The 21012-nt window shown below is 25.1% G+C and overlaps 1 protein-coding gene across 5 annotated transcripts in view; it reads left to right on the top strand.

Moving 5' to 3' along the window:
- LOC129606335 (neurogenic protein mastermind-like) overlaps window positions 1–14046 on the top strand; it is a 139209-nt gene extending 125163 nt beyond the window's left edge. For all 5 annotated transcript variants that reach the window (XM_055516601.1, XM_055516606.1, XM_055516605.1 and 2 more), the window contains one exon: window positions 13777–14046. In XM_055516601.1, coding sequence (XP_055372576.1) covers window positions 13777–13926 — 150 coding nt within the window. In that variant the 3' untranslated portion in view covers window positions 13927–14046. The remainder of the gene's footprint in view (window positions 1–13776) is intronic.
- The last annotated feature ends 6966 nt before the right edge of the window (window positions 14047–21012 follow it).

Below are 21012 nucleotides of genomic sequence, written 5' to 3'. Positions count from 1 at the left end.
TGATAGCCGTGTCAAAAACTTATTTGAAGTTCTATCTTTTTAGGAACGGAAGCTATAGGCCAAAAAACTTAGGTATCTTAAACTTATGGCGAATTTTGTTAAAATCCCTATAACTCCGAAACGGTTCCTATATGGCACTATATTCCGAACAAATATTTTACTCATTTACGATTGTCTACCTGTGGTATATCGCTCTTAACTTGTTGCTGCATTCACTGTGGATAAACAGCAAATCATATTATGATTTATCCAAATACCGTACCCCAATGTTGTAAGTAAATACTTTTATCATTTTCTAAATTGTTTTAATACATTTTTTTCCGTTTTAATAAAATGTTCGGGGAATAAATTTTCTCTTTCTCTCTTATTAATTTCAACTCGTAGCTATTTTTTTTATATTGTTTTTTTTTTTTATTTTTTTTTTCTTTATTTCTTTTTTGCTTCATAAACGATATACTAAACTATGCTTAACATAGTTTTAATATTATAATTAGCGTTTAAAAAGCTACAATTTATTATCATTTGAAATAAATAAATGCTTTTTTCAGATTTCTATACAAAATTATCTACTCATACAAAAATTAATAAGTGTGTGCTGTCAAAGCGCGAACATTTAAATTTTTAATTTATAAATAAAAAAATTCATAAAGAGAAAATTGAAAAATTTTCATTGGGAAATAGATGGAAAGTGAATTATTTTTTTTTTCCGTGACATAAAAAAAATTAAGTGAATATTTTACAGAATGTTTGAATATAAAGAAATTGTTGCGAAAGTATAACTAGATTTTAATATTTGCAATATAAATACAATGTAATAGGGTTAATATATTTTTGATATAACGCACATACATACATATATTACTAATGTGTTAAAAACACATACGGCATAAAAGTATTTCCGAAAATTTTAAAATAAAAAATAAATATTTATCTATTGTGAGCCCAATTATAATAATTGAATTGAGCGCCAGATATGGCGAAATAAATTCATTCCATTGTACAGAACACAAGTATTTGAAATGGAAGTTGACTTTCAGAAATTTTTTTCTAAAATTTTTTTTCTAATGAATCCTAATGAAGATGTTATAATATGCAATGCTATGTTCATAATGTAGTCTTCAAAATGTCTGCTGGTAATTGATCGCAAATAAATTGTCACTATTTCAAATTGTCGCAGTGTTTACAAACTGTGTGTTTTTTCATAATTACATCTTCGAAACCATGTGGGAACCAAGTGACACTTGCACTTGATTTTAGTGTTTTAAAATTTACCTAAAAACTTAGTAACTACATTTTTCATTATACAATATAAAACATAATTCATTCTAAAGCCCTTACGCCTTTTTCACAATATACGAGTCAAAGTTTATTCAACTCCTAAAATATTATATGCATCTTGTATAAAACTATACTAAATACTTTATTCGAAATTTAATATTACAGGTATTTCAAGTTTAAAAAAAAATTAAACGCGTCCTGAATTTTTACCTAGTAAAGAAATATGCATGAAATTTGAAACATACAAGTATGACTTAAAAGTTGCCATTTAATTTTAAGTTCAACTTTGCGTGACATACCTATAATGGTTATTATTGATTTAGTCATATAATGGTCATTATTGATTTAATGGTTAGCATTGATTTGAGTGAGATTTTATTTGCTCAGGAGTTTTTTGATCTCTGTTAGTTTGATCAAATTTTACTAATTTTTTTTAAGTTATCATTCATGTTTACTGGGTTGAAATATTTCATAAATTTACTTCTGTAATAAATTATCAAGCAAATTTCGTTTGAATTAACACCAAAAGGGAACAAAACTGAAAAATATGACTGTAATTAAAACGATTGTAAATATTTAAAAAACAAAAACATTAAAGAACTTGTGATACGCCACAGATTTTTTTCTCTGTTTAAGGGGCAAAATTAAAATATTCCTGGTTAAATATTTTCATTTTTGATTTTAATCAGATTCAATTTCTAAGAAATGAGGACAATGTAACAATCTCACAAAGTAGGTGGTCTTTTTATACCAATATTTTGTTCTACAATTACATTATTACTTTACTGGCTTTTTTTATTGGTTTTTTTTCTTGTTTGCCTTCTCTCTCTTTTCCTTATCATCTTCTTTGCGATTTATTTTGTTATGATGCCTGATGTGATATCGTTCACATTACAGTTATTTTTATAACTGCTTCTTCTGTTTGTCTGTTCTTTTTTTGTTTTTCTCTCTTGCTACTTATTTCACTTGCTCCTGAAGCCCTGTTCTGCTTTTTGTCTTTATTTTTCATTTCTTCCGTTGCATCTTGATATCGATTAAATATTTGTACAGGTAGTAAAAATTGAGTGGCGAAGCTACGCACTATGCTAAATCCAGAGAGTAAACCCAAATTGATTTTTGTATAAAATTACGAGTTTTTAGCACTTTTTCAAAAAATTGTTGAAAAAAAGTGCTTATTTGGTTCACTCTGTCCGTCCGTTCGTGGACATGTTTACATAGCAACTTTCAAATTTTGTAAAAGCATAAAAATGCTTATGGTGGCTGTTAAAATTTACCGTTATCTAAAATCCCCTTTTCCCGAATTTTCGATGTTGTTTTCTGGTCTACAGGTTGTGAAAGTCTGAAATATAAACAACTTTGAGACACTAATAAATAGTTCATTTCGTTAGAAAAAAAATTTTTTCCACCTTCATCCTCTCTCGCCTCAAGCTATCGCCTCGAGCAATTTGTAAAATTCGAATTTTTGGTACCTTATATATTTCCAAAACTGCAGGCTTTTTTAAATTTTTATAAATGAAGAAAGCTAACGGTGAATTCCATGTCATTTTATAATTATAAAATATAATTATTTTTCTTAACTCACACAATTAAACCTTAAAATCGAGCATTATGATAACCCCTCTTCAAATTTATTTTTTCTTTATTTCAAAGACTGCATAAATCGTTCATCCAAAATATATGCAATTCCTAATGAAATAGTTTCGTATATGAATAAAAGTAATTTTAATAGCGTAGAAGGTATACGCAGATTATTTTTAGAACCATTATTTTCACTTGTTGAAGGGAAAAGTGCTACAATACAAACCATTAGTTTGACCCAATTTTATTTATTATAAAAAAATTTAAAATAAAATTGTGAGAAAAGGTTATACAATCTGTTTTTCGCTTAACAATAGGAAAAATGCCAACGAAACTGTTAGTACTTACCAAAGAATTATTAATCGAAAAGAATTGTAAATAATATAAATTGACTAATTTTTCAATTATATATGATTAAAAATTTTTAATATAAACATTTATCGCAAATATAACTGGGTTTTCCCACTTAAGAGTTACAGCAGTTAAAGATTTTTATAACAAGATTAAAGTTGCTTCCTAAAACTGACTTCGTTCGAGCCATTCAAATGATTTTGAAATGATTAACACTCCGACCAATACCTGATCCCCTGTTTAGAAAAAAAAGCTAAGTAAAGTATACATATTAAATAATGTACGAATATGATGAACAAAAAGACCGATTACTATTTTTGACGTGATTTCAAATTACATAGTTTACATTCTAAATACAAAATGGAAAAGCAAAATAAAAGTGGAAAGGAGAACATAAAAACACATAAATCATCACGAATAAAAATAATAAAAATAAAATTTTTACATTATAGAAATGAAATACAAAATGTTGTGGAAAAGAGATAAAAATATTTTTAAAGTTCAAACATAATTCCGTATAATATGCCTTTAAAGGAAAACAGAGGCAACAATACATATATGTAATTGTCAATTTAACGACTATAAGAAAGAGTGAATGAGAATGAAATATTGCAAATTGTTTTATATTATGCAAGGATACCTTTATCACTTAAACTGATGCCAACAAAATGTGTTTTCTCTATAAAATATACCCATGCATATACAACATATCAGAGTCGAAGAAGCTGTTTTCATACAGAGTTGAAAAAAAATTTATTCCAATGGGAAATCAATAGAATAAAATCCTTTAGCATAACGACTAGAAAAGGAGATAAACAAAAATTCGTCCTTAGGTAACGTATTATAGTATTGGAAATCTATAAGGCCGAAACGATCTCTTTGTATATAGAAAGAGCTTTAAAAATGTCTATATGGCATAAAAAATTGTTTTGATTGTTAAAAATATTTTTAACAATATATAAAAATAAATAAATATTTTTGAAAGGCATTGTCAGACATGGACAGTATCTTTAAAAATTTTTTCCAAATTGATTTCAACAAAAAGATTTTAACATAAATTTATATAGCATATAACTAAAAATTTAAATTTTAACATAACTAATCAATTATTTTTTAAAAATTTTTGTAATATTTCTAAGACTATACAATGAAAATTGAGGCAATGAGAAAAATTGACATACTGCAAATTTGCAGTTTAAATTTTCCAAATCTTGTTGTAATATACGCGAATGAAAAATCCATATGAATTTTATTTTCTTAAATAAACAGCAATTTGTTTTGGTATTATTTGCAACATCTTTCTCAATTAAATTTATTTGAATTAGAAATTCCGAACATTTGACAGTAATAATCGCAAATCTGCAAATCCTATCAATCCTATCGTAATGGTATTGTAATTTCTTGACACCGGCCAAAACTCCGAAAAAGGCCTGAGAAAAAAATGATCAAATATTTTCATTGAACTTAATTATTTTAAATGGTTGTTGATGAAAGATACACAATATTTGCCTAACAAAGGTCAAAATTAATTGTCTATAGTATTTTAAAACTAAATAATATGTTTTTACTTCCTACATACGTGACTATTTTATTATATTACTCGTACATCAAATCCTTATACTAGTTTTAAAATTTGATTTTTTTTTGAAAATTTTAATTTAAAATTCAGCTTTGTGCATACTACTCCCGTAATATAACAATATACCTTGGAAGAATCCTATAGGATAATATCAAAAATACAATAAAAAATAAAATCTCCAAATTTTACAATAAATATATTCTATTTTGCAAAAAATTTATAAGAAATATTTTTAGAACTCAAATTTTTGACTAACAGAAGTAATGCGAGATTTTCAAACATACTTACGTGAACATTTTTTATAAGACATTTTCATTAAATACTGCCTCTCTTGATTTTAATTTAATAAATTAGGGTCTCTGTTAAAATACTGATAAAATGTTAGCAAATTTAAAGAAAAGTTTTAAAAATAGGAAAAAAAAAATAAAATAAATAAATAAATACAAAAATAAACAAATAAAATGTAAAAATACCCTAGAATTGTGGATATTTTTAAACCAAAGTTATTATCCATAATAAATTGATTTGAGATTTCAATTACCGATAACCTCTTATTACTCATGTATTAATGCATTTATATACATAAATATATATGTATACATAATACCCACATATATTTATTTTAAGTATGTACCTATTTGCTTCGACTCCCTCTATATATGAGCATATTAAAGTACGTGTTCCACAATATAGAGAATAAGTAAAAAGCTCCCACTATTTTATTGTTTTATAATTTAATCGAGTTTACGTCACATATTTTACTTTGCTATATTATTGGAATCTCATCTAATGTATTGCAATATACATGCATAAAATGTAAACACATCCGACATATCCATGTATGTATGTACGCGTGTATATCTAAAAATAGTAATAAAAAAAAACGGAAAGTCCTTTATTATTTATCCTGCGGTAAAAACATAAAATGAATACATTGTAATCACTGCTTTATCATCATCCACTAAATAACTATTTACCTATACACAACTATTAATCACAAGTAAACGATATTATTCTAAAATTTAAAAAAAAAAATAAAGTGTTTTATGTTTTCAACATTATTGGCGGCTTTATTTTTACCGCGTTTTCCTCGCTTCGTTGTAGTTTTTGTTTTTCTTTTTTTATTATATATGTAAATAAATTACTTTATTATAATGATTGCCGCCAATATTACTGTACTGTGTATTCATAACCGCCCATTACTAAACCACCATTTATGTATACATATATTTATATTTATAATATATTTAAAATATTTATTTAAAAATACATATACATAATTTTTTTCCACTATAATTTTATTTAACACCGAATATTTAAAACATTTTTTTGGCACATTTAAAAAAAAAAAATTGAAACACATTTAATATCGAAAATCATGAGCATAATTTATTCGTTTACTATTTATGCATGTATTTTGTTAAAAAAAAAACAGGAGAGAAGCAAAAAAAAAATATGAAAAAACAAAAACCCTTTTCATAATATTATAAAATTTAATATGCTAATATATTAATACATGTATAATAAGATACTAAATAACATAATATTAAGCTAATGTATTTACATATTGTTTGTATATATCAACATAAGTAGAATGAGAAAAAAGTTTAAAGTTTTAGGGTGGAGTATAACATTACCGACCCATTTGCTAACAGAATAATTTGAGTAAATGGAAATTTCTTTAGTTTATAATATTTATGTGCAATTAAATTTGACAAATTTAAGGAATAGGTACGATGTTTACCAGGAGGAATTTTAAGCTAAACAACTTGTTTAAAATATTTTGTTATTATATTTCGTGCAATATCAAAACTTTGTTATGATTAGTAAATGACTTGACCACAGTAATTTCCAAGAGTTGTGTTAATATAGTCATAAATTTCTATAGTCAAGTTATGCGAAAGATTTATTGATGAATGGTAATTTGAAATATTTCAAAGATTTCCAAAAAGCTTTTTATTATTCAATTTTGGAGTACTCGTTCTTAAAGGTTTTATATGTCTCTGTAAGTTAACTTCCCTTAAAACTTTATTTCGTCTTTTTCCAAAAGCAAAGCCTTAATCCCTTGGCAGGGTTTTATTTACAAACTTAGTTATTATACCTGACAATTAATATATAAATTTACTTGTTTGAAAATTTTTCAAATAGTCGTGTTAATTTTAAAGTTTTTAAAAGTTTTAAGAAAATCTGTTCATTATTATGCTGCAGGACGTGCTCTTTTTCAACTTATCGGAAAGTTCACATGTTCAAATTAAACTCCTTGTACCCTTTTTATAAGAATACTACTTGTATTCTTATACAACTTGTGTAAATTACTCTTGCTCGTGTTTCTTTTGTATGAATAGTTTTGGTATTTTATTTTACTACATAGGAAAAATATCTAATTGCATTTGAAAATTATACATTGAAATCAGTTAATGAAAAATAATATATGTTATATGTACTTTAAATAAATGTAAAAAGTTCTTATGAAATATTATATACCTTGTCTTCACTCCATCCAAAAAAATGGGCGAATTCTGTTTCAAGTAAACTCTTCTTACAGTTTTTGTGTGTGTTTTTATTTTAATATTAATATTATATAAGTATTAAGTGTTATGCAGATTCAAAATTCAATATTCAATCGATCGAACGGAATGGAATCGTTAAAAATAACATAAATGGCCAATAATTTAGCATATTATTGAATTATACATGTATGTAATATATAAATGTATGTGAATGAATGTATGTACTCATAAATTTTTCTATACAACAAATAAGAAAAGAAAAAAAAGCGTGATAAATACTGAAAGCGAAATAAAAAAAAAAATTAAATTTGTTAAGGTATTAACCCCTTTTTTTTCTTTTCAATAATCCACAAAAGATTCTTTTCATATCTTTATTGTCATTCTAAAATAAAAGAAACAGAAAATGTGGAGGTGAAATTTAAAAGGGTAATATTGGAAAAAATACTGCATGTATTCACACAATTTCAAATAAGAATTCTATTTTCTTATACAAACATTTTTAAAACAATTTCTAAAGAAATTAACTTTCTACAGGGGATACAAACGGTCATATCTAAGTACATATAGTTATACAAGAATATTTATAATCAAATAGGTGATTACACACAAGAATAAACAATAAAAAGTCTAAGGATTTATAAAGATAAATTTTCCATTTGATTTTATGTCAAGATATTTCTGATTTTCTCAATTGCTAGTTAAAGAATACAAGAATGTTTGTAAAATAATCTAGGTCTTTTCCATATTCCCATTAAAAGAAGCTCTCCTTATCTATAAACTTAACTTTAAATGAAAAATAGTTTTTTAAGAAATAAAAATTTAATGTGTATTAAATTTCGATGCTTACCCAGAATTTATTAAAACTCATAGCCATGAATACGTACTTATCTTCTTTGAGCACAAATGTATTCCAAAAACGAGAACAAAAATTTCGACCTCACTATATAAAACAAGAGATTTTTCGTTTTTGCACTAAATTCAAATTACAAAAGTTGAAGAGAACAATTTAAATTTGAATTTTTTGCCTTTTTATTAATAAAATATGTAACGTATATGTAAATGGTTTAATTTACTTCTTTGTCTAATAAAAAATTAAAAGTTTCTTATAATTTGTACATTTGTACAACCGTTCCTCAGACACATTCCTTCTCATAACAGCAACACTTATTTAAAGTCTTGACCAACAGAAAAACCGATTTTGCAGTTTGCTAGTTCAAAACATAATTTTACTAAAATTTTTTTATTAGATTGTAAATCTAAATATCATATAGCTGCTTTTCAAAATTTCACGGAAAAGTCGAATCTACGCCAAAAATATAAGGTTTCTAAGTTTTTCATTAGTTTATTTAAATATTTAATTTTGGGGAATAATTTGTTAATTTATTTTTCAGGCTGTCTTTATAACCTTAACTGTACGGCAAATCGCAAAGCGCATTACACAATCAAACGTCTAGGAACATGTACTCAGAATTATAAAAATTTCTGTTGTTTTCATTTGTAAATAAAGTTGCGTCAAACAAATTGATTGCAATATTTTCCCTTCAACAAGTCAAAAAATTACAACTTTCGTTTACATAAAAAAAATTCAACGGTTGCATACATTTAGGATGATGTAAAAAAAAAATGAAATAGGCTTAATATATTAACATAATGCTTAAATTTAAGGGTTGATTGCTCGAGTTGAAAAAAATAATTATATATTTTAATGGCATGTCATTTACGGTTAAAATACAATGAGCCGAAAATTCGAATTTTACAAATTTCGTGAAACAATAACTTGAGAGTCTTGATGGAGGTGGGAAAAAATTTTCTTCTAACAAAGCGAAATTTATTAGTGTTCAAAAATTGCTAAAATTTCACACTCCTACAATCTGAGTTCTAGAAGAAAAATGTTATCAAAAATTTTGAAAAAAGGGATTTTAGATAACGGTAAATTTTAACGGCCATTTTTTTTTTTTTTTTGAAGTTCAAATATGGTATGACGCGGTAGAACAAGACAGCCACTACTTTTCTGCGTTTGCAATATTTAAAAAATTCTTATGTTTTACAATTCTCTTCTTATTTCTTCTTTCTTATGTTCTTCTACAATGAATGGTTAAAAATGGCATTTTTAGGACTTTGAAAGGCTATAACTTTTAGAGGGGTGAGGAGGAAGATAGGCGAAAATTTTCTTCCATGGAAATAAGTTTCTTGTAAAGACATATGTACATATGAAATTTCGTCTGTTTATCTTGAAGGGAGTAGAAATTTTGTAAGTATGTCCACGGACGGGCAAATTGAAACTAATAAGCACTTTTTTAGAAAAGTGCTAAAACAGGATTGTTCCGTTTCTTTTAACTTATTTTTGAGTACGTTAAATTATGAATAAATTGGCGGCACTTATAACAACTGCTTTCTTTATATTAACACACATGAAATTTTAAATACTTGATTATAATTGACGCTCGAATTAAAATCGTAGGATAATTCTATTGCTTAAATGAAACGCAATACCGAGTTAATCGTAAGAAGAATTTGTTAGTTAAGGAGAGAAAAAAAAAATTCCGATCAAAAACACAAAGAAAATTGTGACACCATACGTACCAAAAGTTTAAACGTACAAAAAATTTCTAATAAAAAATATTGGTTACATTTTAACAAAATTTGGTCACTGCGTCTCACTTACATAGTTTCATAACTATTTCTATCTCACTTACATAGCGTCTCATTCACATAGTTTCATAAAAATTCAGAATCGATTTAACAAGTTGGGTTGCCCCTGGGACTCCAGATTTTAATTACTTTTTAATCTCTTAACTTTTTTCATTTAATAATCCTATAAAAAAAATAATTCAATTTGTAAAATTTCGAACTAATTTTTTTATTAGAATTTTAATTTTTTTAAATCGTTAATTGACATGAACTCCAATATTTTTATTTCCATTAAGTCTACAATATAGAATGCGAAAAAACAAGCTGAAATTGAATACCATTTCGATATGAATTTCCTTTTGAATAATATTTTCAATTTTATATAATTATTCACATAAATTTGTTTACAATCGTATCAGTGGAATTTTTTTGTCATTGGAAGTGTATTTTTCTTTTTTTTTTTTTGTTTCAATTTTTGTTTTTTATTACAATATCGTTTTTTGAACTCGCATTTTTCGTAAAAGAATTACGAACAACAAAATTCTCTTTCCCCCAGCATTTTACACTTCCATATATTTTCAGCTAGCTACATTATAAATTGCTCATTCTTATTACTCATACATGACAATTTTCATATATTGAACCGATAAAAATTAAAACCGATTAAATAAATTTTTTCAATATTCAATGTTTTTTCTTTTCTTGGAATTTCTCAACAGTTTTTTTTTGTTTTTGATTAAATGTCTGCGTTAATAGTTTGAAGCTGTAGTTAACCATAGAATAATTTACCTACATCTACACCCTTTTGTATGAAGTTTACCTACATCTACACCCTTTTAGAAATTAAACTGTAAAATTTTCTTCGCTTCACATTCACTTAAAACAAGATTTCTTCACTTAAAACAAGATGTCAATTTGGCTATAAAATATTTTCATTAACTAGGAGTTTCGAATTTCCGGAACATTTCAGTATTTTAGTGTTCACTGTTCCCGTTTTGCGAATATTTAATTCATTTATCATTTCCTGGATTTAATCGCTTTGATAAATCGGTGCCACTATTGAAGTCTCTTAAAGTTTAGTATTTTAAAAAAAAAAGTTGGAATTGATTTTTTTTTTGTTTTTCCTTTTTATTTAAAATATGCATAACCATGAGACAGAAGGAAATATTTTCCATTTATTTCAGTTGACTTTATAATATTGAAATATGTGTGATATTGTACAAAATGAAATGACTTAAAGTGCGAATAAATTAAATTCAAAAAGCCGATATAAAAAAATTTTACTCTTTGATTTAATTTTCAATTATTTTACAAAAATATAAGTTGGACTCAGTCTCAATTGTTATGATTATTATATGAAATCTGAGTGTATAAAAATATATACATGTCTACTGCATTTAAATTTACTAAACATAAACATAAAAGCAGATAAGTTTAAATATTTTATGTCTCATATTTCAGCTTACGCAATGTACGTTATAAATTCCATATTTTTATATTTAGTCCATCGCTAAATAATTCCAAAATACAAAAATGTTATTTTCTTCGGGTTTTTGTAAGCGAAATTTTGAAACTCACTTTGTAAATTTCACTTGGATAAACTTTCGACATATGTATAGGCTTTTGACGAGATCAAATTAGTTTTAGTTTAATATTTTCTTTCGATAATTTTGCATTAACTAACATTAATTAATTCAGATTATATTGGAAAATGTTAAATTTTACGCAGAGCCAAACTTCAGGCCATAATAGTAGATTCAGGAAAGTAAAGAAGTTAATGATTACTAATTAAATTTTCCTTTTTGATAAATTTAATATAATCTAATTCAATATATTCAGCAAACTTTTGGAAAAATTACAAGAACCTGCAGTCTCCTCTTAACAATCATTTGTCGAATTCAATTAATATTGATTAATATTGAACCTACAAAATTGCTTTATAACATTTGAATGTACAACTTACAATTTCTCCTTTTGTACAGTTTTTAGTGACAAGATGCGAATTTTAACACAAATCTCGTTAAATGACACAAATGAAAATTGACATATTAAAATTATTCGGTTACTAAATTATGACTTTCAAATGTAGTTTATATAGATCTAATTAAGCAGAACTAACAACTAACAATGTATAAGCTAGTGAAGTTTAACAGAAGTCAACTTGTTTTATTTTTGATATACATGTGTGTCTCGCTTCACTATTGCTGAGCGAACTTTAATAAAACAATAAAATTCACGTTTTACATTGTTTAATTTGGAATGACAAATTTAAAAAAACTAAAGCTGAATTGAAACCGATTTTGCTTTTTAATTATTTATTGTTAGTTCTACAGGGGTTCACAGTTAATACATTTTGTTTCTACACAAACTGCGTAGTTCAATAAGCTTCGACAATATTATTATTTATTTAAAATATAATAATGTACGTTATACGACAACAAAAATATTTAATTATTAAGCATGCAATGAAATTTGTGTATTAATCACATTTCTCTATATATTTCTCTATAATATTGTCTCAAGGGTAAGAACATTTAATTTTTGGGATTTTCCCACTAATTATGATTTTTTGTATTTTAAACTGGGCACGAATGAAATACGCGAATCACCAAATTTATTATTAATTTTATTTACGTAAATAAATATTCTGTTTCTGTCACAGTATCTGAAAATAAATAAAATTTTACGGATGTTTACATACGGGCATACATTATGCATTGAATATTTTAGTATAGTTGTTTAATAATACAGATGGGGTTTTAGTAATTTATACTTAAAAAAAAAAAATTAAAAAAATAAATGCAAAAAAATAATTATTGGAAAAGGTGGTGCTTTAATACCGTTTCATTAGAATCATAATTGGCGAAATTCTAGTAAAAACTTATGAAAAATGTTTGTTTTACAAAAATAAATAAAATATTTTTAAGAACAAGAGTTTAAACAACTATCAAATAAGAGAAACGCTTTCAACTAACAAAATCTGTAGGAACAATATCGAATCGCGATAAAAATCCTCTTATTTAAAGAAAAAAGCAATTTTTGAGAAGTGTCGCGATAATTTTGGGCTCATTTATAGGTTCATCAATAACAAATATTTAAACTAATTTTACCTGCCTTTGATACATTTTGATGAAAATTTTATTTTTTGCAGAACGTTAAGTAGAAATTTAATTTTTCCCAAATTTGAACCTTCGTGTTTTGGAAAATTTCCTCAGAATTCTATTATCGTAAACAAGAAGAGATAAGTGGGCAAAGAGGTTAACTTTCATTTGCATACTGACACTTGTTTTCATTAAAAAATTGTAAAAATATTATTTTTTTTTGATATTTAACTCCTATGTACACTGACATAGGAATAACTCCTATAAAAATCTCGCCTTCTATTAAGTTTCTAGCTATAAAAGTAATCATAGTTGAAAATATATGAAATTTAATGATGTTCTATCCGAGCAACTCGATTTTCGTCAAAATGTTAGTTAACCCCTTTGTCAACTTACCTCTTCAATTCTTTCCTTTTTAGCTAACTGGACAAGCATATTATCGTGTGCTGGTTCTTAAAACCAACTTAAAAACTTGTATTTAAAATTCTACGAGAAAAAGTACAAAAAATGCCCTTTCACTTTAGGTGATACTTTAAGAAGCAACCCTTGGAGTTGTGCTTGCAATCCTTATAGTTGTACTGAAACTATTTTGCAGAAATGTAAGCAGTTATTAAATTCTGAATTTTTTTTTAATTTATGCAATAATTTTTTTTTTAACGTTTAAAGTTTCTATATTACATAACTAATTTTTGATTCATTTTGTTTATTTAAATTGAAAATTAATTCACTCTCTTTTCTTTTATTTCAGGTAAGTTTCATCAATTTCCATACAAATTTTAGATATATTTGGCCAAGTAAGTGTCATTTTTCAATTAATATTAAATCTGTAAAAGTTAACATAGTTCAATGCAAATATGCAAACACTTCTAAAATTTTGCATGTTAAAAGTTTGCACTAAAACGTGTTACTTGTACTTACTTAAGATTTACCGAGTATGGTGGAACTGACTCTCCATTATACGCGAATACTTTTAGTATATTTGAAAATTTAAATTCCAGTTTTTTATGATTTTAAAAAAATCTTTAAATCAGAAACAAAAAAAATACTCATCTCGAACCTTAATATCTAATACAAAAAATTAAAAATTTATTTTTCAAAGTTTCACTAAGTTTTTGCCTTCTTAAATACTTTTATATTTGAACTTTTTGATTGCTAAAGCATAATTTTAACATAAAAAATTTTAAATTACATTAAATTTTATCTCCTTATATAGAAAATCTGCTAATTACTTACATTCTCATTATGTTATAACAATTTGTATACATACATGTGCAATTGATCCAACCTACAGTTGAATTTTCACACATTGTAATACAAATTAAAAATTTCGTTTCAATAAAAATACGAAAGTAAAATAAAAAATCCTTTTAAATATCGCGTAAACTTACCTTCACAAATATCAAATTTTCCACAAACAAGAGTAAAGTAAAAAAAAAAGGTAATCTTTATTTTGTAAAATAAAAATCCTTTATAAAAGTTTTAAAATAAAAATTTACTAAAATATATGAACTGGTCCGTTTTGTCACCTGAAAAGCTATAAAAAAAACTGCCCAATCAATCAATAACAAAAATAAAATTTTAAAATTAAGTTGATAAGTTTCCTACTTTGACTATTTTCTTGTTGAATGTATATAACAAAATTAGTTGCAGTTGGTCCAAAATATAAGATCCAACAATGTAAAATTGTTCTTTCCTCTTCCTTAACAGAAGTGTTTCAAATTTCATGAACTATATGAGCCCCATAATATTATTGCTTCCAATACAATGGGTGCTTTTAGGAAGCGTATTGTATTATGGCTTTGAAAGTAAAAAGTTATATTTGTCATTTATGAATTCATCAGTTTTAGGACAAAAATGAAACTCTGTTCCATACAAGAAAATGAAAATTTTTGGAAAATACAAATTCATAGAGATGATTTACTAAATTATGGCCTGCTGAATTTTATAAATTGTTCGAATTCTTTAAGTGGAATAAACCTTGAGCAAATGCTATGAGAGTCCTTACCTTCAAAATATAATGATTACACGTCATTACGAAAATAAATTTGTTTTTACGAGCACTAAAATTTACAATCTATTTTTTAATTTGGGCTGAACTGAAATCCTCCCATTCTGTATTTCGTTTTTTCATAATACAACAAAACCTGAAATTCCAATAATACACACAAATAAACCATCATAAATCTGTACAATATAAGTATAAAATGTAATTATAGAAATAAGAATTAATAAAAGGATAACATAAAAGTTTGCAACAAAGTTGTATTGACATAACTTTGGAAAATGTTGCAAATATTTTATTGTTTATTTCTTATTTTTTTTTTCGTTCCTTTATTAAATAACTGTAAAATAACGGAAAAACGTAAAAATATTACTGTTGTGAATGGAAATAACGATGGCTAAAATGATAATAAAAATGGAATTCTTTACACGAAATCATTGAGATTTTTTCCAAAGTGAAATTTTCCTTTTTTTTTCTTTTGCTTTGTTCATTTCTCTTTTTATTTACGATATGCTTTGAAACGCAATAGTAAAGTAAAATAACTGTTTTTTATATATATATTATTTTTACTTTTTTACTTCAATTACATAGTTTTACTTTTATAGAAATGAGCGATTTAAAAAGTATAAGAAAATATTTTAATAAAAAAGTTCCTTGTATTTTAGGAAAATAATATTGAAAAATTATAAATTATTAGAAATCAATAGCACAATTAAATCGAAAATTGAAATTTGTTAGCTTGCATTTTCAAATTTTCAAGATATAAAAAAAATCATGTATTTCTAACTTTTGTTTTCAATATTTTAAATGACTCATGTTCATTGAGTAATATGCTCGAGAAATACGACCTGAACAATTTAACTTGATGTTTAAAATTTAAATTTAGTCTTTCATTAGTAAATTAAATAAAAATACATATTAAACACTCTACCATGTAAAAATGAGTCCACCTTGCATTTATTTATGAAACTGCTAGAAACGTTATAGAAACCTACAATTTTGATACACAAATAGATCTTTGTAAAAAATCCTTTTTGTCTAGAAAAAAATTTTCATTTACCTTCATTTAGTACACAAATTTTGAAAATGAAATATTTTTTTAATAATATCCTCAAGTCACACACCAAAACTAAAAGCCCTTCGAAACCATAGGCACTTTAAATTCCACAAAAGTAAGAAAATATGTCAAACTGGCCGCTGCTGTGGTTGTAGTTATCTTGAACTCGTTTTATATTCTTGGACGTCAAGCTATAATTTCAAAATTAACCACATTTTAAATTTTGACAAGTCCTTTGAAACTATTACTTAATTAATATTTCCATGGGCAAAAAGTAATGTAATTAAATCGATTTCATTATCTTGTACACAAAAACATTAAAAATCTGACCAAGTTCATTAGTATTTTATAGCTTGAAAATTTACATGATGAAATAAAAAAAAATAAAAAGGCGAACTTTTTTGCCGGAATAATATTTCATCTGACAAGATTGTACCAAATGGTAAAGTGAAAGAATTTTTTTGCAGCATCAAAGGTTTTACTATCACTTTTCCTTTTCTTTGATCGTGCCCCCACAAGACTATAAAATTAAATAGATTTTATGAATAACACGAACCAAAAAATTTAAAAAATTTACGAATAATTTTAAAAATTTTACAGTTTAAACTTTAAAATATTTTCGTTTTATTCGTCAAAGTAAATTGCTAAGATTTCCTGAACTTCAATTATAGAAAACTCAATTGATGCATTGAGACAAAGCTCTAATATTATTAAAACAAAATAATTTCCTATAATTATAAAGAATTTTAAAAAATCAGATGAAAATTTGTCAAGCGCTTTTTTTTGGTTTTGTCCAAATTATAACGAAAAATCGATTTCCGTTAGATTTTAATTGTTGTAAATTTTTTTTTAATTTTTGATTAATCTTACTAATTAAAAGCAAACCTTATTACAAAAAAAAATGATGTTATTTTTTCTTAACCAAAAATTTAAAATACATGCATGTTTGTAGTTTAGGATAAAGAAATCTAAGGTATTTAAGTATCTTTTATGAGCTTTTATTCCCTAAACAAATTTTCAAATTTCATCTGTTGTTCAGTTTTATTATGTCGTATGGTATTCTTCATTAATTTGAAAATAATTTTATATGTATAATAAGCTAAAATACAATTTACATATTACATACGTGCCCCCATAACTAAAGGCACATATTATTTATTTATAAACGTTTATATATAAGTAGGATGTATACATTTTGGTATATATGAAAAATTAAATAGATGTTTCTTTGGCAAACATTGATATATGCATTCACATATTCACAAGCAGAGAAACATTTGAATCGACTCGACATACTCGTACTTATAATAACATTAATAATATTTGTATAAGAAACCGTTATAATTCTTATGTATTATGTAAATGAGGTTGTTTTTTTTATTCTTTTTCTCCACTACCCCTTCACGAGAAAGTGCTCATAGGATTGGTATAAAAATTTCCAAACTCTGAATATTTAAAATTCCATTTAGAAAATAACCTCGCTCTCTATAAAATGTTTTATAACAAAAATTATGTAATTGTATTTTCTTTTGTGTATGTGTATAATTTTTACACAACTACATTTGAATTTTAAACCGATTTATAAAAAAGCTTTATATGAAATATATACATATACATACGCACATATATATATATATATATATATAAATATATATATTCTATACACATGCACATCCATATATATATATATATATATATGGATGTGCATGTGTATAGAATGCGAAGATATTTTAAGAGAGCCGTAATCTAATAAAAACTAAATTGAGTCACAGGGAGAATCAAAAAGAGCATAAAAGAAATAACGGGCCGGTTAAGTAGCAAGCAACAAAAAACTATTAGGAAAATGTAATAAGCAATTACAAAAACTGAGAGCGAAAAATGTGGTGTCTAATGAAACCTTAATTTTTGTTATATCGAGTTGATATAATATGTATGTACATACAGTACATACATATATGAGTCCAAATATTTAGCTTTATAAAAATAAAACTTCATCAAATTAATCCTTTTTCGAAAAATAAAAAAAAAAACTTTTCTACTCTATGCACTAAAGTAAAAAAGAATTTGAACAGTTGTCAATTTCAGTTTTTGTTAATCAAATAAGTGAGCATTTTTGAGAAAAGTTTGGGTAATTTTTTTTTTTAAATTTCTCTAATTGTGAACTCTGTTTGCCTTCAATCAACTTAGACTGTTATCAAACACGATTTCTAAATTTTTAATCACAAAATTTTAAAATATTTGATTTTGACATATTAAAGCTAACATTATCCCCTGTCTAGGTTTTTGAAACTCTAATATATTATGAAATTATTTTTTGCCAAATATCGCAACATTTTTTTTTTTTACTCCTACTCAATTTGTTGACTTACAAATTTTCACAACAAATATATTTTCGGTCTAATACTCTTTTCGTACAAATACACTTCCAGTATTATAAAAAAAGAATTTGATTTAAAGGCATCTAATATTTATATGTAAAAATGCTACAACTGTAAATAGTGCAACTAGTTTTCACTTATAGAGGAAGGAAAAAAGTTTTACTTATTAAAAGTTCTTGTCATTAAATTGTAGAACCACAAAAGTAGTTTCACTAACCGAGAAATCCTTTTTATTCACTCACAGCTGTAAGCAAAAATTTAAAAAAAAAAATTATTCCGTCTTAAACTTTTTCACAGCACTGTATGAAACATACCTGTACATTCTCAAATATTGTATCTGTATATAAAGATGTGTGTTTCATGAGCACACATTAGTACATAGCCATTATAGGGATAAATGCTTATTATATAAATTCAATTGTGTTATATGTATTCAAGAATCTTATATATTTGTTTATTATATATATTTATATATATGTATATATACAGGAGTACGAGTACACAATTTGTTATATTATAAAGAATTTGAATTAAGTTAAAATATTTAGGACATCAACAAGGATAGTCAAAGGCATATGCAAAAGAAAAATATTCAATTATAAATTAATACTTATAAAAATCTACAAAAATACATACATATTCATACATAAACATAGAAACAGCAGTATTTTGATTCTTTTTATACATAAGAATAATCGTATATAAACTTTTTGAAAAATACACTCAAAAAATTATGCCTCCATATAGACAAAAAATAATATTTATTTGTATATGTGGTACTCTAGAGTTGGCATATAAATTAACAATATTAAGTGGAAATGTTAGTAATATGAAATGAGGGCTACAAGTTGTAACAAATGGGAACAAGGTTTGATTTACTTACTTACATGTGTATCAAAAAATTTCTTTCTATTTTTTGCTCTTCTTCTTGTTAATATATGGGAACTACATTATTATAATAAAGTGTAGTATAAAATATGAAATTTTAAAAAGGACAACAAATGCAAAAAAAAACTAAAAAAAAAAATAAATTGATAAATAAAAAATAAAAAAAACATAAGAAAAATTTATTGAGGCGAAAAAGTTTTTAAGTTTTATCAATAAAGTCATGGATTTGAAATCAAATTAAAATAATTTTATTAAACAGTCGAGTAAATTATCATACACACCCCCTGTTGCATAAGGGTTGGCTTATTAAATTTCACATTTTCCTATTTTTGGATAATTAAAATAACTATTTTATTTGAAACTTCTAATTAAGAGTTGTAATTGAGTGTGTCCAATGAAAAAAAATTAGAAATTTTAATTTAAACATAAAAACGTTTAAAATTTTTTTCTAAAAGTTCCTCCAATGGATTAAAATAAAATTAAGATGCCGTTTTATTTCAGGATATATTAAGTATGTGAAAACATTAAGTATATAGAACTTAATCCAGCCATAACACTAAGTCTAACTAATAACACGTTAATTTAAACTTAAGCTAAACGTAAATTTCAATTGCACAAAAAAAAATTGAATCGAGTTCTGATTTATTTTTCCAGGTACCACTTAAGGATTCCTGTACCCCATAGAGTTTAAGTATAAAGACATAATGTAACAATAACTTGAAAATTTTTCTTTTGAACAAGTAAAGCTGCTTTTCTTAACAAGCATATCTGCTAACTATTTGATATTCGACATTTTAATAAATTACTTTCAAATTATTGCATATATTCAAGATGACAAAAGAAAAAAATATTGAAAGAAGTTTCAGGAATACAAAGCTTAGAAAATTTATATTTCACAAATTACGAGAGGCAAAAAATTGAAAGGGAATGAAGGTGGAAAAAAAATTTCTTTTAACGAAATAAATTATTAACCAATTTTTAAAAGCTGATAATTTCTTACTACTTACCGTTTAGAAGAAAAACAATGTCAAAATTTTGGAGAAAAAAAATAAGTTTTAGATAACGGTTAATTTTACCGGTCATTTAGTCAAATGTTTAACTATGCTATGCCACTGTAGAAAAAGCGTGTCGCTACATTCCTGCATTTGTAAAATTGAAAAAATATTTGTGGTTTCGATACAATGAAAAACCAAAAAAAAAAATTACATTTGCATAATATTGAGAAATACTTTAAGAGGGGAGGGATATAGGTAAATATTTTTTTTACAGAAATTATTTCTAGCAAAGGTCTATTTCCACACAAAATTTTATCTATCTTTTAAAGTTTGGAAGTTTTATAAGCAGAAACATAGAGGACGGACAGAGGGAAATTAATAATTTTTTTTTTGATTTTTTTGCAAAAGTACTAAAAAGGAAAATAAATTACACATCACAACAAAATTAAATATTTTTATGCTAACAAGTTCAACGCGTCAATCAAATCAAGTAAAAATTTTTGATCTTCAACGACATTGTAATGATGAATTGAATATTTTCAGATTAAGAATTCCGAATTATTACGTCAATAAATGTACAATTACACTGAAAATAGTCTATTGTTTATACTTTCTTATTCAATTAGAAAATTAATGTTAATTTTACGTTTATTGTATAAAATAA

The sequence above is a fragment of the Condylostylus longicornis genome, unplaced genomic scaffold (genome assembly GCF_029603195.1).
Source record: "Condylostylus longicornis isolate FDR11 unplaced genomic scaffold, ASM2960319v2 ptg000018l, whole genome shotgun sequence".
Lineage (NCBI taxonomy): Eukaryota > Metazoa > Arthropoda > Insecta > Diptera > Dolichopodidae > Condylostylus > Condylostylus longicornis.
The sequence above is the reverse complement of the archived record's forward strand: the minus strand, read 5'-3'. Positions and strand labels throughout refer to the sequence as shown.